This window comes from Halichoeres trimaculatus, unplaced genomic scaffold (assembly GCF_033239565.1).
Source record: "Halichoeres trimaculatus isolate MK-OKI-2021-1 unplaced genomic scaffold, fHalTri1.1 fHalTri1_scaffold_6, whole genome shotgun sequence".
Taxonomy (NCBI): Eukaryota; Metazoa; Chordata; class Actinopteri; order Labriformes; family Labridae; genus Halichoeres; species Halichoeres trimaculatus.
The window spans coordinates 25371479-25396194 of NW_027437184.1; the positions used below are offsets into that span (position 1 = coordinate 25371479).

A 24716-nucleotide genomic window follows, 5' to 3' on the forward strand; every position below is an offset into this window, starting at 1 on the left:
ACACATGAAATATTTCTGGATACCTCAGTATCAAACGAAAACACTCCTGGACATTTTAGTTTTCTATTCCTTTTATTTTTCGAAAGTGTTTCCAAACAGTGCAGCCACATTCAGCTCTCAGATTTCAAAGAGAATTCACTGCATCATATCTGCCTTTTTATCTCTCCGTGTAACAATGAAATAAACCACAAACAACACAAACAACTCCCACTGCACACTTAAGAAAAAAAAACAGTGTGGTTCATATTTCTTTTAAGAGCTGAGAAACACAGCTTCAGGCGTTTCTCTTTCAAGTCCTAAACCCAGGCAACTCCCAAAGAAACATTTTCACACAAACTCTTTTTAAAAATATTTCTCACTGGCAGACGAATCGATAAAAAGCAAAAACAACAGGCAATCAATGCAGCAAATAAACTCTCATTCTCACATTTCTTCTAAGCACATGAAGATGATTTCCATGTGTTAAATGTGGCTGTAACCCTGCAGGAAAACAGCCAAGGTGGAGCATGTATGTGCAGCATGTGCTCGTACACTCAGCCGACTGTGACATGTCCTGAGCTCTGAACAGATAACTGCACTGAGAGGATCAGTGTGAGCGATGTACCACGAAGTAACCCAAATGTAGCGTTCAGCCTCCTCTCACAGCAGGTAGATACGAGGAAAACTCAGTGAAATACCAGAAGCTGAAGGCTGCAGACACAGAAATAAAATGTGTGACTTTTTCTGTCCCTCATGTGCATTGAATCAAACTGCATTTTCATTCGACGTGTTTCTGTTCCTTACAAAGTGTGTGACTCCTCCTTGATTGCTCACTTTCGTTCTACACACACACATTCACCGCCCTAACAACGAGCCGTCCAATCCGTTGGATCCTGACCACTAAGACGAACAGGCCGATGAAATATGCATGACAGGAGAAAAAGCTCCCCGCTTGAGCACACACAAATGTTCTGCCTCCCTCTCCTTCTCTCAGGGCGTAAAACATTGATGGAGGCAGCGCTCGGCGGCTGAACCGCTGGATGGAGCGCTGAGCCGAGCTAGAGGAGGGTGAGCAAGTTCACGTCTAATTCTGGACGCCACCCATGGGAGCACACGGCGGAGAAGAAGAGAGAGGCACGTTTACCTTGAAAAAAGGTTTTTCCTGGTTTGGCTGAGCCTCGGGCTGTGTGTGTTTATAGAGCAGGACATGCCAGAAATGTTGACATGAGCACACAAACACTGTTGGTTTGTGTCTTCACCTTCCAGCTGAGTAATATCAGGCGTGATCCAGCAGGTGTTGCTGTTAATAGAAACAGTTAGTGAGGTGTTGTGGAGGCGGGATGTAAATGATGACATATTAGAGGAGACGGTGATTCAGACTCTGTTTGATGCTGTGCTGGTGCAAACGTCGGCTGTTGCTGTGTGTGTTTTCTACTCTGAAGTGTTTCAGTGTGTTGGAGCTGAAGAGGTCAGAGGTCAATGAATAAAGCCCTGTTAACACAACGTTTCATTCCAAAAAAAGCAGTGAAAAAAAATCTGCATTTACACGGAAACTCTGAGGGACTGAAATCGCTGTAGTAAGCATGCCAGGCCTGTAGGTGGTGCTATAACTGTCTTGTCCAGAAGCCGCTTTTGGTAGATCTTCGCTGAGGTAGAGTTAAGCTGATCATCTGATGTACCGTATTACAACACGGTAGTTCGCGACAAAAAATGGTCGTCATCTTGCTTCACTCGAAGTGAAGTGACAAAAACTGCTCCCCCTGGTGGCTGGTTGCAGTATAGGTTAAAAAATCCGGCTTTCCAGCCATTCCAGATGGGCTGTGATTAAACTTTGAAAAATAAATACACTTTGTAGGAACGTTTCTCATGTCTGATTTTTGTGGTAATTTAAAGATATCACAAGGCTTTACTTAACGTTTAACGATGATTGACAGCTGCCGTTCTTGTGTATTTTTTGGGGGGGATCGTAAAATATGTCAGGAGGTAGAGTCAAGAAGTGATTAGACTCCCAAAAGAAAAAAAACATATATATTATTTTTCTCACCCAGCTCCACTGAAAATGCCAGAATACTGTTTGCACATCAACGGTGTCAGCAGTGTTTCAGAAAAATTCCACTCTTTTCAAAAGTTTGCATTTTAGATGGTTTAAAAATGCCATTTCTGTGTAAACGCGAGGCCGAAACGCAACAAAACTTTTGTGTTTTCACCCTAAAAGTGTTGTCGTGTGAATGGCCCCTAAGATATGACCACCACATTCAGAAAACGTGTTTAAAGCTCAACCTTTGTGATGAATCATGTATGTGACAACAAGACAACATATTTGCGCGTAATTCAGATTCTCATTAGATAAAACACACAGACAGAAAACTCCAGTCAAAGCCTGTCTTGCTCTTTAAAGAGGGGGTGCTATGTTTCCCCATGTTTTAAACGTGTATATGCACGTCACACACCGAAGACAGATGGAACTTCACAACAACTAGCGTGTTACTATTTAACAGTCAGTCCCCTCCACTTTAAGGTTCACGCAGCTCTAAACTCTCCTTACTGAAGAGGATGATACATTGGAGCATGTCAGACCTTAGGTTAGATCTAGAGATCAGGGCCAACCACAGGAATCAACTCTTTAGCCAGTGCAAGAGTTTAACTCATCACATATTATGTTAAGTTTCTTTTTCTTTTTTTAAACAGCTGATGCTCTGATAAACTCCACATCAACATGTGTTGCAGACAAACTTAATTGGCTTGTATTAGCTAAAACAAAGTGTCAGATGGAGGCTAAAATAAGGATTTCCTAAAACACCACAGGGAGAAAAATTGTGAGTTTTATGAGCTGCAAATCAAGTAAAGCCACCACAGGGGTACCAGAAGGACAATATTGAGCCTAAAAATATGCAATATCCCTTCTTTGGCTTTTAATAGTTCCGAAACTATTAAGGCCAATCATTGTCAAATACTAACATACACACTGCTGTAGACTATTTTTGACTTGGCACTCATCTTAGGAGCCTTTTTTAAAGTTTAGCTACCCACAGAAAAACATAAACTCTTGGTTTCAATGTTACTGGAAAAGATGTGTAAGTAGTGAGTTGAAATTTTCAGTGAAAAGCATAATCAGCTATGATTTAAAGAAGAGTATTTTTGGAATTTTGCTCCTTCCTTTGTTGTTGTGATGACTCCCAGATTTAAGAACAGAGTAACACCTCAAAAAAATACATTTACATCAACTCCATCAGCCTGCAATCACACAGGAAAACACAGAGCAGACAACGCTTCTAGTTTCCATCTGCAGGGTCACTCTGTGGTTCATTCCTGCCATTCACACCTTTGAATACAGCACTGAACATCATTCTTTATCTTTTTATTTCAGTTTATCAGCCCGCTGTTCGAACACACACACACTTTGACACACTTATCCTCCCAGTGTAGAGAAAACAAACACTCCTCTGATCTCCCCACCTCAGGGCCCTGTGGTTCTCTGTGAAACCTCCGTTTATTGAGACAAATGTCGACCTGGAAACTGAACAAAGAGCTGCTCCTTGCACATCCTCATTTAACAAAAATGTTGGCATGTCGGGCACACACTCATCCATGAGAGGTCTCATCTGTCTTATGCTCCTAAAGTAAAATCAGTCTGTATCTAGAGTCACGGAGAACGACTCAATGAGACTCTGACTGTAAGCAGCAGGCGCCACTTTAAGCACAAGCTCCAGGTTTGTCACTTAAGATTTAACCTGCCCAATGACTCCAGCCTTTAATTACACTTGGTTAAATGCCACATGCAGGGATTTAAATACACCACTCAATATTCTCAAGGATTCATAAGGCGAGATAATTACTGCTGCTGCTAAATAAATGAGAGGGAAAAATAACGATTTAAGGTTTGTGGATCAGTCACCCTGAGGAGCAGAGAGGGCGGTTGAAGAGGCTTCAGAGTAACTACATTAAAATGAAAACAGACGAGTGGGTGAAGCTTCAGGAGAGGCTGCTTCTGCAGAGGATTTTAAAATATCTCAATACATACTCTGTCGTACCATGGACCATACTAGGGCTGGGACGTCGAATCGATTAGTAAAAGCGTCGAAACATTCTTCTATAATCGATGCACTGTGCTGCATCAATACTGTAGTTTCTCTTCAATTTATTTGTCTTCTTTATTTTTTGTTGGCCTATTTAGCGGTTGGCAACTAGCTGAAGGTGCATTACCGCCACCTACTGGACTGGAGTGTAGACTACCTGGGCTGCGGGGCTGTATGCAGCACATGTAAACAGATCAGCGTGGTGGAGGAGAAGCTGAGCCGGCAGGTGAGGGAAACAAGTAAACACACGAATAATGGCTGGAGAGCTGCAGAAGCCGTTTGTCTAAAAAACTCCAGAGTTTGGGAATATTTCACGCTGAGTAAAAGCACACAGCAAGTTAATTGCAACAAAAATGACCTCGGATGACACGGCAGTACGAATTCAATGACCCAGCACTGAAAACACAAACATGTTGGGCTCATCGATGACGAGCTCGGGAGCTCAGCAGAGAGGTGAGGAGCTACAAAATCCCACATACACTCCTTTCTATTTGTTGTGAAATGCATGGTATGTCTTATAGGACTAATTTTATCTTTTTTATTAAATCGTTACCCCGTTTGAAAACCATGAGGAGTTCATTAAACTAGCGCTAGTATTAGCGTTAGCTGCTACAGATAGTGGTAGGGCTGAGGGAGGACACATTTTTATTTATTTGCCTTTTTGGCCTACTAAGTTCTTAATCTGATGACATGATATACTTTCTGTTATTTTGCCCAAACTGTTGATTCTTTAAGTGACAGTACATTAATTTCAGTTTTTATACTTTATAAAACATTAGGACAGCTTAAACTAGGGCTGAACAATTTTGGAAAATAATCCAATTGCAATTTTTTCTTTAATATTCTGATTTAGCATGCAAGGTTTTGGGGGGTGTTTATCTTCTACATTATTCACTGAACACAAGCAATAAACCATTCTATAGTATGACCAACACAACAAAGAATACTGTCAACATTTAAACAAGTCTTTCCTGTAGGCCAGGCCTACATGTCATGATAAAATGAGATAATTTGATGCATCAATTGATACAAATTACGTATCTAGATTTAACTATCACAATCACAGTAGAAAATTGACTGACAGATTTAACTTCAAGCCTTATAGACGTGTAATAAAATTATCATTAATCCTCTCTTTTATAAATCTCACACAAAATAAAGTGCAGAAATGCAAATAAGACCAAATCTCTGGCTGAGCCGCTGAAATATGTCAACATGTGGAATGCACTTTTTTTATCAAAAAGAAACACTGTGTGAACATAAATTGTAATATCAATTGTATAAAATTCTTACTGATCTCTCATCAGTGACAAAACACAAATGAATGGAAATGCACTTTAAAATTCTTCTTTTTTTTAATTGCAGCCTTTGAAAATTGCATTCTATTACATTGCGATGTCGGTTTAAATTTGATTAATTGTTCAACCCTAGCTTAAACTATGTTCAAATATGCTATTTCTTTGTATAAATCATTAAGGAAACCATAGTCATCAGCTTAGATAACAATACATGTTTGGTTTTGATTTTACTACCACGCATTCTCATCCTTTTTTTCCCGATTCATTGAGAAGTAATCGACTACTCTGACGATTCATCAATTAATCGTAAAAAATAATCGTCAGAGTAATCGATTACTAAAATAATCATGAGTCGCAGCCCTAGACCATACACAAAAAAGAAGCTGAAGCTGATTGGAACGGCAGAAGTTTTACATGTATCTGTAACTCCATTGTATCCTTTACTCTGACCCAGTGTTAGCATGCAGCAAGAGCTCAGTCAGTGCCTGTTTTTTACAGTATCACAGCACTAAATGCAAAAAGATAATTTCCTTCAAATTAGTATGTTTCTGTACCAAACAGGCACAAGAGCTGTGTCTCCTCATAAAACAACAGAAATAACATTTATAGCGTTAATATGCCTCACTGCACAGGTTGAAGGCCCGCACTGAGCGATGACATGAGCCGTGCTATGTTATGGGTTTTTAAAGCTCAACGGCTGACACGACCTCACTTTGTTTACGAGCCTACCTCCCTGTTTGAGTGAAAAAAAACAGCCTGAAAAGTCACATGTAGCCCTGAACCAATGACCTGTGTTAAGGAGGTATAATTGTCTTTTTACAGCAGCCTTTAAATCTGTCCTCACTGCTTCACCTCCACAAAAGCTACGCACACTCCGGTTGCCTAGCAGCGGCTGTCCTCGAGTTGTTTCTTTTGTTCCTTTTTGTTTTTTGTGACTGATGGACAACAAAGTCAGCCTGATTTTTTGCAGCAGTGGTAACAGAAGCTCTATCAGTGCTCGCAGCAGAGTGGCTCTAATGGTGAATGATGGGAAAGTGAAGGACGTCTTTAAGCCGAGAAGCAGGAGAAGGATACTACAGGCTGGGAAAATGAATCTCACAAAGACGCAGCACTTAGCAAGTCGAAAGATTTGAATAGGATTTCAGTGAGCAGTTTGTCTCTGTGTGTTTTCTTTTCTGGACCAACCTGATGCCATCTGCATGTATCCGGCCAGGGTGCAGATCCTCCTCTCACATCCTCCGCTGGGCAGGAAGATGGTGATGATGGCCAGCAGGGAGCTGACAGCCAGCAGAGCACAGCCTCCTGAACACAGCACCGCACTGGTCTGAGGAACAAAAACACAGAAATATGAGATTTAACTGGATTTATTTAACATTAATGAACACTTAACCAGTCCAGTTTACACCACTAACTGGATATATAAAGGTTAACTGTGAGTCCCCACCCTTTTCTCGTTGTACAGAAGTGAAGCTAGAGTTTGCTGGTGGAAGTATTTAGCCAAGACCCTTTCCACAAATCAAAACATGAACTTAACTTTCAGAGTGAGATGAAGACCCCACAGATGGGCATTTGAAGCTAAAGTACAGTGGTACCTTGACTTACGAGTTTCCCTACTAATGGGTTTTCAAGATATGAACCGTCTCTCAGCTGATTTTTACTTGAGTTGAGAGCTAAAATTCAGTTATGAGACAGCTTCAGATACCGCAGCTGGCACAGCAAACACCGCAGTGAACGCAGCAACATCCACCCAGCATCCCGTGTCCCATTCATTCACTTTAAGTTGTTAGCTCACAGTGGAAGCATTAACACTTATTCAAAGGAAACGCCCAGAAAAAGGTGCAACTGGGTGAACAATGGCGCTATTTAACAACCTTCTGAAAAGAAGGATGAAACAGAGCTTGTTGGACAGGTTTTTATTGAAAACGCAAATAAAAGTGCAGTTATTCAGTTCAGCCTTTATCCTCAAACTGTGTCAGCATCTTTAAGACCTGATTTCCAAGATAAATGCTGAACACTGTACTTAATAAAACCAGTTTATTGAAGGACATCCCATTATATTGTGTTTTTTAATACAATATTCATTATTCATAAGGACATTTTTTATTTAAAAACATGAAACAAAAAAATTACAGTGAGTTTTGGGGGTCCAGGAGCAATTACTGGCATTTCAGTTCATTTCGATGGGGAATATTGATTAATTTGAGTAATTTGAGCTTTGAGCTCCATCCCAGAATGAAATGAAATTCTTTGTCAAGGCACCAATGTATTTTCCCACACAGTCACTGAAATCTATTTGGTGTTCAGTTGACTGTGCAACTTTCTGTAATGTGTCTTCTTCTTTTGTTATCTTTGCAGTCGTCCTTCTTCTTCTTCCATTTTTTAATGTAGTTAACAAAGCAATTTTGGCAGCACTACAGACACCTGGAAAGAGTGCTGTAATACAACCAGGCACCTGTAAAAATGATTTAAAAAATCTCTGCGAAAGAGGTTATGTTTTTGGAAAAAGTTTGTTTGTCTGTGAACAACATAACTCAAAAAGTAATGGACAGATCTTGATGTAATTTTCAGGAAATGTTCAAAATGGGACAAGGAAGAAGTGATTAAATTTTGAAGGTGATCTGGATCACCGTCTGGATCCAGTTTTTTTTTTAAAGAATTCTTTATCATTGTGAGATAGGGTCGTTTTCACCATATGTGTATACAACTCCACCATAAATGGTCAGATTGCTTCGCAAAACAATACAAGACAAAGTCACCATAATTTCTGACAGTTGTAAATGTACGATCCAGATCCTAAGGATATTCTGGATATGAAGATCTTGAATATGAAATATGTACTGGGTCATCATAATTTTCAACACTGTCAGGTAACAAATTATCATACAAACCTGCAACTAACACCAAACTGCTAAAAGGGAGTATAACATTAAAGTAGGACTTAAGTGTTTTGTGACAATCACAATATGCTTGGTGGAGGTTTGAGCTCTCTGAGTGCTTTTCTATTTTAAATTGGAACATATTCTGATAAATCATGATAAACATTTGCTTTTAAACAACATTAGTATTTAATGATTTGAAAATCCTGACCAATCCCTAAAAGACTGCCACTGTTTCTTTTCTGCTCCACTAATCAATCACGGGAGTTGCTTTTGGTTACAAAGCTGTCCACTGTGGCATTTTCTCCCTCTTTTTACAGCGCTCAATCAAACTCATCTTCTTGTATTCATTTTTGGTTTGGGCGCATGTTTGCCTTTATTTATAGGAGAGCTGAAGAGAGACAGGAGACTTGAGCAGTACAGAGAGAGCTGAGACATGCAGCTAATGATGGAGGCCAGGAGTCAAACCAGAAACCGCTGCAACAAGGGCTGCGGTGCCTCTTTATGTGAGATATACAATAAGAAAATGTGTTTGTGTGGGTCTTGGTTTGAACCTTTGATGTATGACTCATCAGTTGTCCTGAACTGTAGCCAGTCATAAAGCAGAGCTCTCAACGTTTTGGCTTCACTTTTGGGGGGTTGAAATATCATCCACTTTTAAAACAGTCTTTGGCCCAGAGTCTGAGCCACAAATACTAAAAGCTGAGGATGAATTCTCTTTCTGCAGGAGGCCACTTTTTCTGTCACGTAGCCAAAAAGCACTGTGCTAATGTTTAGATCCCTGTCAGAGACTTGTGATTCATGGTTACACTCCACGAAACTCCCTGAAGCCAAAAGTCTGCGCTTTGGTCAGGTCAGCTTGTGTAACCTCAAATTCAATCCTCCTCACAGGTTAATGGCTCTCTCAGCTGGAAAACAACGCTCCACGGCCAAAAAACAGAGCACTGTCCTCATTCATTACACCTGCGCTTAATCTTACACACACACACACACACACACACACACACACACACACACACACACACACACACACACACACACACACACACACACAAATACAGGTTCCTTCTTTATTCAGAGTGGTAAATTTGTGAGAAGCCAGGATGTCTGAACCCTTTGCTCTTGAGGAAGTTATTATTTATTTGTGTTTTGACTGGCTCTGCTGTGTTCAGTGTGACGCCTGAGAAAATCCCCGTTCAGAGATGATTGTGAGCCTAAAAGCAAAGCCATACTGTGAAGAAGTGACTAAGGCTGGTTGGGGTGAGTTTTTTTCAGTCCATCCATTGTGTTTTCTTGATCTTGTTTGATGTCTATAACCTCTCAAAGGGTGGACCCATCTTCCTTCCACATCCTTTACACTCGGGCACCCCACAGTGACGCTCTGAGCCTGTGCTGCTGACCTGAACAAACACGACTGTGTGACCACTTTCAACTCAGACATCATCAAGTTTGTTGATAGCACACCTCTGTTTGGGCTGTGACCTCAGAGACTTTTAAACACACTCACTGGCCACTTTATCAGGCACACCTGTCCAACTGCTTGTTAACGCAAATTTCTAATCAGCCAATCACATGGCAGCAACTCAATGCATTTAGGCATGTAGACACGGTCAAGACAATCTGCTGCAGTTCAAACTGAGCATCAGAATGGAGAAGAAAGATGATTTAAGAGACTTTGAACGTGGCATGGTTATTGGTGCCAGACGGGCTGGTCTGAGTATTTCAGAAACTGCTGATCTACTGGGATTTTAACCCACAACCATCTCTAGGGTTTACAGAGAATGGTCCCAAAAAGAGAAAATATCCAGTGAGCGGCAGTTCTGTGGGCCAAAATGCCTTGTTGATGCCAGAGGTCAGAGGAGAATGGACAGACTGGTTGGAGCTGATAGAAAGACAACAGTAACTCAAATAACCACTGGTTACAACCGAGGTCTGCAGAAGAGCATCTCTGAACACACAACACGTCCAGCCTTGAGGCAGATGGGCTACAGCAGCAGAAGACCACACCGGGTGACCCTCCTGTCAGCTAAGAACAGGAAACTGAGGCTACAATTCACACAGCAACACCAAAACTGGACAATAGAAGATTGGAAAAACGTTGTCTGGTCTGATGAGTCTGGATTTCTGCTCCACAGTCAGATGGTAGGCTCAGAATTTGGCGTCAACAACATGAAAGCATGGATCCATCCTGCCTTGTATCAGCGGTTCAGGCTGCTGCTGGTGTAATGGTGTGGGGGATATTTTCTTGGCTCACTTTGGACCCCTTAGTACCAACTGAGCATGGTTTAAAGTCCACAGCCTACCTGAGTATTGTTGCTGACCATGTCCAACTCTTTATGCGCACAGTGTACCCATCTTCTGATGGCTACTTCCAGCAGGATAACGCTCCATGTCATAAAGCTGGAATCATCTCAAACTGGTTTCTTCAACATGACAATGAGTTCCCTGTACTCAAATGTCCTCCACAGTCCCCAGATCTCAATCCAATAGAGCACCTTTGGGATGTGGTGGAACAGGAGATTTGCATCATGGATGTTCAGCCGACAAATCTGCAGCAACTGTGTGATGCTATCATGTCAATATGGACCAAACTCTCTGAGGAATGTTTCCAGTACCTTGTTGAATCTATGCCACCAAGGATTAAGGCAGCTCTGAAGGCAAAAGGGGGTCCAACCTGGTACTAGCAAGGTGTACCGCATTAATCACTATGATGTAGGCCAACTAGAAGAAGAAAGTAGGCTTTACCTACTGGTGTCAGGACAAAAACTCCCTCTGTACCCTCACCTCCATGGCCTAACAAAGAGTTGTTCTCTCAGATGAACATATAAAGTATTTGACATTGCTACAGTGTAAGGAATACTGACATTAAAGATAAAATAGTTTAATCATTCATGACACAATAACTACCATGTTGGATTTTATGCCACGAAAAAACTTTAGTTTCACTTCCCATCACCAAGTTGGAGCACCTGGAAACTTTTAAAACTAAACTATCACGGGCAACGCTAACACAGTCAGTGAACAGCATCACATCAGTGTGTCGTATGCTGGCGGGGGCGATGGGAGAGACACGTCTGACATGCACAGGAGAATTACAGCCCTGAAACACGTGTCATTACTCATGTCCCTGATGTGACTGACATGAATGGAGGAAGGATGAAAGCAGCAGTGATTTCCATGCCTGACAGAAAATTTAATTAGCTTGTTCTGGGTGTTTGGCAGAAAGGCAGAGTGGGGAGCAGGGAAATCTAAAGTGCTGCGATGTTGGTGGCAATGATGATTATTATTCTTTTGACCTTTATTTCTACAGATTTGTCCAACCTGTGTGTGTTTTGCCTCACAAAGGGCTCTCATACAAAAGCAGCACATTCAACCACAGTCACATCTGGGTGACAGATCAACTCCCCGAGTGCTGTCAAGGCCAAGTGCCTTGCAAAAAGGCACATTGACGGTTATAATCTACAAATGGAAGAGAAAGCAGAATTATACCAAACCATGCAGATGGAAATCTTATTGCATTATGATTCACAAGAACTTTAATTTAATCTCTTTTATGTTTCACTTGTCCTCATGAGTCAGGTCAGTCATCTTTTTGAGTCCTTTAACAGTCAAAATCAAGAGTTTTATTTCAAAACAAACTAGAAAAGGACTCAGAGAGCGCAGACCTCCACCAAGCATATTGTGATAGTCATGCAACACTTAAGTCCTACTTTAATGTTATACTCCCTTTCAGCAGACTGTCTGCTACAATTTGTAGTTGCAGGTTTGTGCGATAATTTGTTTCCTGACAGTGTTGAAAATGATGATGACCCCGTACATATTTCATATTCCAGATCTTAGTATCTAGAATATTTTCAGGATCTGGATCGTACTTTTACATCTGTCAGAAATGATGGTGACCTTGTCTTGCATTGTTTTGCAAAGCAATCCAACCATTTATCGTGCGGTTTTATACACATATGGTGAAAATAGCCCTATCTCACAATGATAAAGAATCCTTTAAAATAATCCTGGAATCAGACGGTGGTCCAGATCACCTCCAAAATTTCATTACTTCTTCCTCATCCCATTTTGAATATTTCCTGAAAATTTCATCAAGATCCGTTAGTTACTTTTTGAGTTATGTTGTTCACAGACAAACAAATTCTCCCAAAAACATAACCTCCTTGGTGGAGGTAATCAATTTTGCCTTCCTGGTCCTAAAGGGATGCATCTTACAAAAGCAGAGGGGGGGTTAAAATCCTAACACTTATATTGATTCATGATAAAATCCAACTGCTGTATTTTGTGTACAGTGCTGCATTAAACTCAAGTAGCTCACTATAACCACCAAACCGAACAGCAGCACTCTGATGGGGCAGAAACCAAAGATGTGCTTCAGTGCGTTCTCTAAAACACCTAGTCTAGCTTCAGAGCCTCTGCAAAAACTGATTTTTTTTTAAGTAAAATTGTCTTGGTAGACTTAATACTGGACTGATTTACCCAACAAATACTGGAAAAATGTCTCATTTTGAACAATCAAAGGACTAAACTGATACCAAATTGTTGGTAGAAAAAAAAATCTGGCAAAGTAATAAAAGTTCCTTTTTTCAGATTCTACCATTAAAATATTCCTTCAAGACACTGAACAGGTACATATTTCATAACCCAGAGTCAGATTTTGTCACTCTTTGAAAAAAAATTCAGGCTTAATGTAATGTTTGTCTTTTCTGAACTTTTAAACCTGTACACTCAGGCTACCCATCTATCCAACTAAGCACAACCATTTGTACTCTAACTTTGGTGTTTCTTTATAAAAAGTGTTATTTTAGTGTTCCAGCTTTTTTTTGTAGACATAGACTCAATTGGTGTAGACAGAGTGGTGTTATATATATTTTATGGGTGGTAAAACCTTTTGAGTGAGGAAAAAAAAAAGAAAAAAAAAGGAAAAGAATCAGAGGGTTTAGAGGTGAGTTTTATACATCTGTACTGATAAGGTAAAATGTACTGCCTGTGATCAAACAATGCAACCTCAAGACCAAACACAAAGTCTAAAATATCCAGACTGGTAGAAATGAGCTGCAAATGAAAAAAAAAAAAAAAAGAAAAAAAAAACGCCTAACAGAACTAGCAGGGCTCAAACTGCAAATTCACAAATTTTGCAAAGCTAAAACCACCACCCAGCTGTTCCTGGTACAGAGGAGGGCAACACTGGAGCTACTGACTCAGGAGGCGGCTTTGAGCCTCCTTACTAACAGCTACAGGGCGCCAGACCTGACAGTCATGACTGGGCAAATTTGTAATTTCAATATTTTCTACATCCCTGAGCTATAAAAAAGGCTTATCAGACAAAAGCTTTTTTTTTTTTAATAAGGCAATAAATATGTTTACCAAAGATGCAAAAGTCTGCTCAGTTGGCTTGGTGTGTATTTCTCACAGCTGGAATTTGCTACTTGGCTAAAACATACAAAAGTAGAAATCAGGAAACAAAACATCTCCTGTGGGGCGCTAAGTGACAATGATGGGATAGGAAAGAAAACACAAGACACAGGTAAGCAGCATAGTATAACATAGGAAAGACACAGTGAGGATGGAGGGGTGGAGCGGGTGCAAGGTATTACTTTTGGGGGGTTTTGCTAACCCTTATGGCCCAAACTAAGCTTTGAGGGAAAGAACAGTGAGCCTGTAAGACGGGGTGGCCAACCTGTGTCTTGCCAGCCCCATGTGGCTCTTTGCCTTTAGATGTGCGGCTCTTTGATCCATTCATAAAAAGATATATACATTGTTATGAGTAGTGGTGTGCCAATCAATCCAAAATATTGATATATTAATGCTGATGTTGGGATCAGTATTGATCAATACTTGGGTGGTGATATTGATACTTAAGTTTCAGTTTCTTTTCTTTACATGTGCTCCTCTCTATCGCTCATGTGCTCATAGCTATCTATCTAAATAGATAGGTCAATTTATGCCATTTTGTTTATATGTGAGAGAAAAGTGCGTTTGTAAGACCACATGTATGATGTGGCTCTTTGTAGTAGCACAGTAATTTTTGTGGCTCTTGGTTTCTGACTGGTTGGCCACCCCTGCTGTAAGAGGGACTTTAAATCAGCTTAAAGATGCTTAAAGCTCCCTTAACCTGAAAAAAATGCACTTTGGTTGTAAATATGAGTGGACCCATTCTGATACAAGTAGTTTAAATATATCAATTCTGTAACATGTTTAGAGTCACTTTAATGAGCCATATCAAGGACATAAGATGTCTAAAAAGCCTGCTGCCAGTAAGAGTTCTTATCTGTTACCTTCTCCTGCCACAGCTGCTTGTTTTCCTTGTTTTGAGCCTCTACAAAGGGACAGCAACGACGCAGCAGCACACTTGAAGATACAGAGAAGTCATTAACTTCAGGGCTCTTTGTTCTTCTCCCCCTCTGCCTGAAATTATATTCATGTATGCAGAGGAATGTCTCCTTTCTCTGTGCTGCTTGATCTTGGCGTGCCTCGTGGGCTCGCAGTGTGCAGCCTATACCCCCCACCCTGCTGTTCCCAATTCACTGTGACACATTAAAGGTACATCGTATCTCATATAGGAGTGGAGCCTGACAAAAGGAGGAGGCCACGTTCCTGTATATGAGGTAGGCTCTTTCTAAACAATAAAAGACACTCTTTGTTGTGGTAGTCAGCTGAATTAAGTCTGATAACAATGATTGGAATAAAAATACGACTGTTTGAGAGACGAAGAGAAGGAAAACATTGTGGTAATGGCTGTTAATCTTAGTAATTCCACATATGAGCTTAAAATCCAGCTGCTTTTTCATGTTTTCTGCCCATTTTTAGTCACTTAATTATCTGCAGGCTCCAAAAGATTTGTTCACATGACATTTAAACACAGCCGGAGTCAAAATGACTATCACAACGCTACACAGCTATTTTTACAGAGACCCAACATTTCAATTAATGCTGCCCCAATTAATCTGCTCCCTACACTGCGTTCTGTGGAAACAAACTCGTAATCATTACCACTTTTACTTACAGACAATACAGAAACATTACCCAAGCCTTTTTCCTCGAATGCAGCTTCAACGCTCTGAGCACAAGTTAATTTAGTAGAAAATGAGCCGCTAACAGCACCGGTCCTCTCAGTGATGCTTCCTAAATAGATCGTAATTATGTGTTAATAACTGGTCGAGTCGCTGCAACAGCTGCAGACGGAGAGGAAAGCCGGGGAGTGAAAGAGTGGAAAATTGAGGAGGGATATAAAAGTTTTAATTTGGCACACGCCCGAATGAGACAGACGTTTCTTAATCTCTTTCTTTTGCTCTCCCTGCAGTCTGAAAACTTGATTTGGAAGGTAATCATTTCAGGATATTGAGACTTAAGGTGTGCTGGGACACAAAGACACAACTAATACATCAGCAGCGTAATTGCTATTGACAATACCTGTCAGACTTGACCCAAGAGCACCATTTAATCCCATAATATTAGAAACAGGCCTGGAGCAGCTTTTAATATATCCATACAAGTGTTACAATGCTGATAAAAGTGAAAGCTAAAGGCACTGATACACACGTAAGACTATCTGGCTCCATCATAAAGCAACGTTATTGGTTTCCCACAATAAATGGTCCACATCCCGAACCACAACGGAGACCAATAACTGCAGTAATACAAAAAACCCTCCATCCAGCTGCTTTGTGTAATAAAGGGACGGTCTGAAGGGGACTCTTTGACTTCCAATTACATTAAGGAAGTCAGGGATTACACTGTACGGCCCAGTAAAATTTCATTGTCTCCTCGATTGGGAGTTACAAGATGGATATGGCGAGGCACGTCTCATTAACCGCACTCTGCCTCCTCCAGCCTGGACAAAAGGGCTGAATGTTTCAGAGGAGGCCTGAGGAAAATGGAGGTATTCACCTGTAGAGGAGATCAGGAGAGCCAAGGAGAGAGACACAAACCTTTGGCACAAATAACCCAACATCTTGAACAATCATGCACCTCAGACAGGGCTCGTAGCCCAAGCACTGCAGATCCACTGATAGGCAGAGATTATACAATCACCATTGTGCTCCTTCTGTGCTGAGTGTACACTTAAAATTTAAAAGGTTTCCCTGCACAAAAGATTACCGATGGTTAACTGGAAAATATGGCCATAAATCAACCAGTTGTTTTGATGTTTACGATGAGTTGTGAGTCGTGACGAGTGTACACAGCAATGTGCTTTGTATTGATGCTGACAACAGAAGTGATAATGACACCGTCAGTGTGTTCATCACATTGACCAACCAGACTTAATGTCTGTCTCTACAATCACCATGATCTAACTGACGCTGGTCAAACATTTAGCTCTAGCTGAGCTGAGAGTGAGGATCTGTTGTGACATGTGCTGTAAGGGCCTGTGTCCACTAACAGCTTAACAATACAGGACCAGTCAGGTTTAGCATTTCCAGTGCTCAGAGCAAACACACACACACATCAGTTGTTCTTTATCTGTGAGTCCAACTATCAGACACCACCAGCTTTTCGTCTTCAGTTTTTCCATCTTTCACTGAAGGGGTTGTCAGCTTAAATGACTGGATTACCTATTTAATGAGCATATTTATCAAAGAATAACAGGTATGCTTATCATCAGTGAAGGTAGAACATTCATAACAGACCCCTGGTGTGGCCTGGCAGTTAGGTCATGTGCCCCATGTGGTCAGCCCATGAGCATGGGACCCGAGGTCAAATCCAACCTGTGGCTTCTTCTCTGTGTGTCATACACATAGACTGTATAAAAAATGGACGTAGTCTCCCCGACGTCACCCGTCTGTTCCTAAAGCAGTGAAATGAAGCACATCTACAGACACGGCCATATTGGTTATGACATTGGCTTTGAGTAGGGATGGGAATCAAAAAAAACTATTCCAGTTGAGAATTGTTAACAGTTCCATCAAAGATTCAATATCATTAATCTTTTTGCTAATCAATTCCCTTATCAATTTCATTCAATTGACAGGGTTCAGAAGCGTCACAATTGTGGCCCAATTTTAATTACACCTACTGCACAACCTTAAGTGAGTGGAAACACCAGCAACTTGTAGAAGCAGTTATCTATAATGGGATATATGTTTGGCATTGTTGCCACTGAAAATCAGACCATTTGCCCACATGCAAAATTTGCTGGAATCGATAAGGGAATCGTTAAAGAATTGGATGGATTAGCAGGATCTTTAACAGCATTTGTATTGATAAAATCTTATCAATTCCCATCCCTAGCTTTGAGCTTTCTTTCTAACAGCTCACGTCAGTCGCATAAGCTGAGCTGTACCTCTGATTGGACAATCAGATGATCCTACTATCTTTTAGAACCAGGATTTAGAAACCCCCTCTCATACAGTGTGTGCTGCTGGCAAAAACAGCTTTCTGACCTAAGGCGTTTTTTGAACCAGGCTGTAAATATGTTTGTTAATGCCGTAATAGTCTGTTTTTTGACTTGGAGTGTTCATGGTTTCCAGTCTTTCTGCAACCAGCCTCATGCTGATTTTAAATGAACAGCAACTTTTCCCACTTCTGCATAGGCTTCATTTTTCTAAACCAGATGTTGCCTCTTGGTCATGCCTCATTCCCACCCGGCTTCCTGTCTGTAGCACTAACCTGTCCACAGAATGAAAGCATAACAAAACCTAGAAAAGAATTTAAAAAAAAATTTCTGCTGTTTTCCTCTTAGTAAACCATCCTATGACAGATTACCTGGACTTTCTTTCAGCTCGGTTGTGGTTAGTCCTCCAGAGATTGGGATTAGAGACGCATCTGGAGCATTAGCCTGTTCTACATGGCTACCGTTCTCGTACAGAGTAATAACAAACCAAAGAGGGTTGAAGTTAACCAATATGAAATGAGTATTCAGCATATTTCTGATGGACAAATACCCATAATGTCACCTTCTTTATTCAAAGGGGAAAATCTAAGTAGAGGCAGAGAGATCCAACAAACAAACTGTAAAGAATGCAGCCCTTTTTGTTTGAGTCTGTTTTGTTCAGTAACGAACCAACCAATGAAATCCTGGTGGACTGCAGCTCTTCTCATCCACTGACATCTGTCAGCTATTAACAGGCAGACGAATTAATGTGAACAGGTATGCCATCAACAGCAGACTGCTGACTCATCCTCTTCAAGCTGCCTCGGCCCTCCCATCACTCATCAGCATTCAGCAGCGTGAGAGCACAGCGGTCACAGCAAAGCATCCGCCTGGACATGTTCTGCCTCCAGAAGCCCATTAGCAGTGTTACACAGCCTCCCAGAGCATCTCAGGGCCAGCAGAGGGGCTACAGCTCCCTCTTCCTCACACAAAGTATCAGCTGTGATTTCACGTCAAGTCCATCCCCTGAAAACTGCTTCCCCTCCCCTCTACTTTACCTCTCTGCCTGTCCAGTTACTTCATCATCTCTCAGAGAAGTCCTAATAATCCTGCCAGAGCACCAACACAAAAAGAACACCCCCATCTCTAAATGAATGCACTGAATAATACATCTGTCTCCCTCATTGATCCTTGCAGGGAGGAGACCCAGAGAGGGATAAGTGTGTGAGTGTGTGTGTGACAGTCCTGTGAATGGCTGACGAAGCTGTGTGTACAGAGTGAATAGGAGACGGAGGGGAGATGAGGGAAAGAGGGGAGCAGAGATTAATCACCTGACAAATGGATGAAGTGTCCATTTATGCCTCGGGGACGGGCTGCAGATAGGATGTGACATTCAGGGGCACTTAGGAGGGCGAGGGAGCACTTGATGCTCACCCTCCAACCCACACACGCACACACACACAGAGGGGCATGTACAGACTCAACTCAGTGTTAGTCTAACTGGCAAAGTCCAGTTTGTGCCATCCTGTGGTGTGGTTCCCCCTGCTCCATCTATGCATGTGTCTCTTCATCTCTACTTTTTTTATTCAGCAGATGCTTTTGTCCAAAGTGGCGTACAACACAAGCAAGAACTTAGACTGGTCTCTTAAGTAGCTTCAGCTAGGCAGAAACACATGGTTAACCAAAGAGTTTTTCAAGAGGGGTTATTATTATACATTTATTATACATTCATTTCAGCTGCTGTCACTTTAAGGCTATCCTCTCATAAACCCCCTTTCCCTCTGATTGGCCAGCCCTCTGGAGGTCTGTCAGGTTTGTTTAAATATTTGTTTATTTATATTTTGCAGTAGCTGATAGGGGTGGGCGATATGACCTAAAGTTTATATCACAGTATTTTTCCTTCCTATTGCAATAATGGTATTTTATCACGTTTTTCAACATGTGAAAGAGTCAAGTCTTTTCAAAACCTGATTCTGACTCTGCTCTGTGTTGTAAGTGTACACATCCTAAAATGTCTGATACTGGGTTAAGAAAAAAAGGCCTTTGCCCACAATGTGCTTTTGGAAGAGGAACTTGTCCTATTTCAAGCTTCAAGTGCACTGTACTGGTGAGCAAACTGGGTCTGAGGAATGAAGAATACTTATAGAAAAAAAATAACTTTTTGCATTTGATTTAAAAATGGTGAGCAATTAATTTATTACATTTAGGAGGCCAATAAATTTGTAAAAATTAACATTACTAGTTTTTCGTTCCGTGAGTTTTTTTAAGTGTATGTTCTGTATGTTTTCTAAAACCTGTAAGGTTGTCTAATGAAGCACTAAAGACTTCTGAGCTTTTATTCCTCTTAACACTGCTGCTGTAATACAGACGGCTGTGGCATGAGACATAACATTCACTGACATGTTTTTTACAGTCACTACCATGCTTATCAGACAACAAACAGACTGAGTGTTTTTGACTGAAGAACAGAGGGTGACAGTTCGGACTCAGAGCCTGAACCACGACCAGAAAAAAACAAATTTTAATGATAACAAAAATATTAGAGAAATGTATTAGTTTTGATGCTATGATGCTATGAGGCTCTGAAGCTCGTCAGATCGTAAAAACCTGTGATTTGGGTGCACTATTGTTTAATCCACGCGTTCAAAGCATGTGAAAAATAAAGCGGCTCATAGTCCGCAAACTACTTTTTCAGTTTGCTTCAAAATGTTTATTTTGATGCCACTACTTTTGTTAATATAGTGGTTGTATCACATTTAAGGTTTTGAGGTTTGACCACAGACGCTTACCTATAGCAATGTGCAGCCTGTGTCCAAAACGGGGTAGCCGTCATCACACACACATCAGCTGTTTCGCTTTCTGCACGTGGTAAATGTTTACTTTGGCACGTCACTGACTCGGTGTTACTGGCCTTAAAGGTGCATTTTCAGAATGGCTGTGGCAAAAATAATGTCTTCTGAGGTTGGGAGAAATAAATATCCCACATAGATTAACCACTACTTGGACTAAATTATGTGTAATAGTGCTTTACCGTGGTAATGACGGTATTGCAAAATTCATTTCGTGGCAACTTATAATACCAGTGACGGTGATGAAACGGGTATACCGCCCATCCATAGTAGTAAGTTTGTCTTGTACAAACTTCATGTGTGTTCCTTCAAGCAATAACCCCAGTGTTAAAAATATAGCCAAAAAACTACAGTTCCTTAAATGTCCACTAGAGGCTAGCTCCAAAAGCAAAGGCATCGCAGTTTAAGTCCATATCAAAACATCTGTTTTTACAGCAGAATAAATCACACTACATCTGGGTCCCCATAGCTCATTGCGTCTTCATACCAGCTGCGCCTCAGGTACATTTTTCAATGACTCATTTGTTTATCTAATCATACTAAAGCAGAGCGTCACGCATTATGGGCATAATTAGGTCCACTGTTGGTTTGACTGACAGGTGGGTGCCTACATCTAAACAAGTATCAGGGCTCTGTACATTTCTGAAACAGGCTGGCTGCTTTATGCACTTCAAAAGAAGTTGTTTGTGTTTATTGCTCGTCACATTTTCAGCATCAAGACTGATTTCAATTCAAACAGATAATACAAAAAACAAGTATCACTGGAAAGGAAGAAGATAAAATGTGACAGTAAATAATATAACAAATGATCTATAAAACCACAGGGGACATAAAGGGTGACCCAACGGGAGAGAGAGTTGTGACGTCTGTGAATGACAGAGTAAACCTGTTTTAACAGCATTGAACCAAGAAGTGTACAAAAGTAACATCAGAGCAGATACAGATTCCTACAGAAAAGGAACTCAGACTAGGTCAAAATGTGTTTTTTAATGACTTTTTTTCTATGAATGGTTTTGATAGTCTCCCACATGTGAGGTTGGACACAGTTCGAAAACATGATAAATGTATCCCTCTTATATATAGTGTTAATTTTTTTTTTCTGTACTTGCTGCAATCATGTACTTTAAACTTTGGGCTCCAGTAAAGAGGCTGAATGAGTGCCTCTGATTTCCCTTTATTACACAAATGGCCACACCTGCCATCACTCCTGATTTCTATAGAAGTCTCCTGCTTTTTAACCCTTCTCCTGCTGAGCTCCGGATTTGTAATTTCTCCTGATTTTCCCTTGCTTTTTCACGTTGATACAGTGGCGCACTGGGTGGGTTGTTCTTATTAGCAACCAACATCTGTGTGTTATGTGTTGTGGGACCCGTCTGCCTGAAAGATAGAGAGCCTAATGCCATTTTGTGGCGTGGGTACAGCCAACAGAAACCAATACTGAGTACATCAATAAACCATTGACATCAAACCTGGATTGGGACTCAGGGTCTCTTTTGCAGACGCAACAATACCAGTTAAAGGCTTGTTCAAAGTGCTTCAATGTGTTGTGTTGTAATCCCATCTGGCAGCTACAAGCATTTGCTGATTACAGCATAGAGCACAGAGGTCAAAAGGTATGTTTTGTTTGTTTTTTTGTTTTTTGGCAGGGGGGGTGTAATCTGTTTTTCTATTTTTAGCAGTGTGACTCATTTTTTGACCATTCGACCAATCACTCCTCAAATTTTAGGAAGAGGACATACTTTGGTTTGGCCTTACCAAATCCACGTTTCTAAGTTTTTTATTCTTCTGGTAAATATTGCACACACACACACACATATAGGTCAGGCATGGATAAACAGGACCCCATGGAGAGGGCTACACACAGACATGCGCCCTTTCGCAGTACAAGTTTTGATGCTTTGCCAAAGGGCACACCTGAGGTGCCTGAAGAAAAGAATTCACCCCTTTGCAGCAAGCAGCTCAATACTAAGACACTGTCAGCAGTGGGACTTGAACCAGCACCCTCAGTTTCCCAAGCGAAGATAGAGCTATTGCTGCCTGAGTCAAATAACATTTGCTGTGTGTTTTTGGCACAGTTCATCTCTGTGAACCCCAAAAGCATTCCTCCTACTTCATCTGGTGCCCTGAAACATTCCCTCTTCATCTGATCTTTACACCTGTGCCAGCTCTGCTCAGGTCTTTCCAGCCCCCCTCCCCTCCTCCTGCTCTAACACCTTCACTATCGTGTCTTCATCAGCCTGACTCCATAAAACACTGAGCTGCTTCCTTTGTTTAACTGCCAGTCCAATTTTTGGTAGCTGAATGCCTTCAAGCCTTGTTCTTGTGTTCCTTGTTGTATCTTTAAGCTTCATTTCATCCTCAACCTGGGTACCTGTTTACCTGCAAGCCACACACCTGCTACCTATTTGTGAACTTGCCTGTTGCTGCCTGTAAGCGATCTCTCCAGCATTGAATCATTGATCTGCACAAGTCTGCCAGCTCCTGTCTGTGTTTGGGTCCTTCCTGACTGCCTGCACTCCTAACCTTGAAAACATGGGGTGGGACTATGATGATTCATTATGAGAGGGTGTGCTGGAGGCGGTCAAAGTCATGGCCAGTCACATTTGTTACTTTCACACCAAAAAATACTGATAAATAAGGAATCTTCCCTTTGGGAAATGTAAAGTATGAGACCAGCAGAGCTTCAAATGAGAATATCCAAAAGAAATTTCAGGATTAAACTTCCACTATATTCAGCTACATTGCTTAAAATTAAACGCTAAGCTAAACGTGTTTCCTGATAATAACAGACTTTAAAGGGGCCATGAGGAGTTTCTGAGTGACCTTGGAAAAGTCTCCCCTCTAGATAATGCCTGATAGTAATCCACACTTTGAAATGAGATTATCAGCGCCAGTATAGGTTATTTCAAAATGCTGATTTGTAGCTTCCCAATTGGATCGAGCAGGACTCGACACAGGAGCCTAACTGTCAGGCAGAAAAAGGACAAAAAGAGCTGAAGAAAGCTAAACCGGAGAATGATAGAGCCCAAGCTAAAGGCTAAAAGGGTTAAACTGTTTGTGATAATGTTGATTCCAACCCACAGTCAGCAGTTATTCTGCAGTGGTCTGTTCAAACTTGAGAGTCTATCAATAAAATGAAGAGGGATGTTATGTTAGCTCTGCTTGGTAGATGACTGACAGGACATTACCAGGATTCGCTAAACATTACACATTATGGACATGACTCACAGCACCAGGCTGTCAGTAACGCTACATATGGATGGCTACTATTTATTTATGTCTGTTTGTTGGTCATGGACACCAAACTTTTTTGTGGCTTCAGCAATATTTTTACTACTTTTTCTCCTGTGTTTGTCTGGAGATCCTACATGTAACCATGGCTGCATTGTTTACATGTGAACTCAGCTGTTAGCAGCCTGTAGCATGTCAATGCTAACTGGTGCAAGGCCTGGTGTTTTCCCCACAAGGTGAGGAGAAGGAGGTGAGGATGACGTGCTGGTTCTCAGGTGTAAGCTAAGAAGTCATCTTCCTGTCCATGGACATGTCCTTCCATCCATCGTTATTGGGAACGTACGATCTATCTCCAATAAGATGGACGAGCTAGCCATGCTAACTCAGCAACAGAGGGAATACCAGAAGGCAGAGTAGCATCATGCTATTAACAGACATGGCTAACAGAGCTAACACCAGACACCAACGCCACATTGGAAGAGTTTCACCTGCTGTGAACAGACAGGATCCAGGAGACAGAGACTGAACAGACTGCTGAAGAAGCTCAGTCCTGGACCCTGTGGAGGTGGAGGCTGGCTGAACTGGAGAATGATGGACAAGCTGTCAGCATCTATTTTCTTATGGACCTTTTTCACTATACACTTTCTGTTTTCTTGTGTTGCTGCTGTGACTCCTGAATTTCCCCTCAAGGATGAATAAATTATTTTCTATTCTATTCTATTCTATTCTATTCCATTCTATTCTATTCTATTCTAGTCAATTCTATTCTACTAAACTACTGTACAAACTGACTGTTTGCTTATTGTCATGTTAGCCTACTGATACGTCGTAACAACAGGCTGCTAGTAGCGCTACATATAGCCAGCAACTGACGTACAGTACAAAGTTACATTTGCTTTTTGTAATGTTTTAAACAATGCTGTGTAACTGTACTGATAAATACGTAACCCCGTCACATTGTAACCAGTCAAAATTTGTCTTTAAAACAAAAAAAATCCGCTCCAAAACAAACACACGCCTGGTTAAAAGTCATCTCTTCACAACAATGTGTGTGAGACTCCGGAGGTGGAGAGGCAGACCAATTAAAACAG

At 41.1% G+C, this 24716-nt stretch overlaps 1 protein-coding gene across 1 annotated transcript in view; it reads right to left on the reverse strand.

Annotated features, from left to right (window-relative positions):
- Nucleotides 1-24716, reverse strand: part of lhfpl7 (LHFPL tetraspan subfamily member 7) — a 206780-nt gene that overhangs the window by 130861 nt on the left and 51203 nt on the right. The window contains exon 2 of the mRNA XM_074671464.1: nucleotides 6539-6677. Within this exon, the coding sequence (XP_074527565.1) occupies nucleotides 6539-6677 (139 nt within the window). The remainder of the gene's footprint in view (nucleotides 1-6538; nucleotides 6678-24716) is intronic.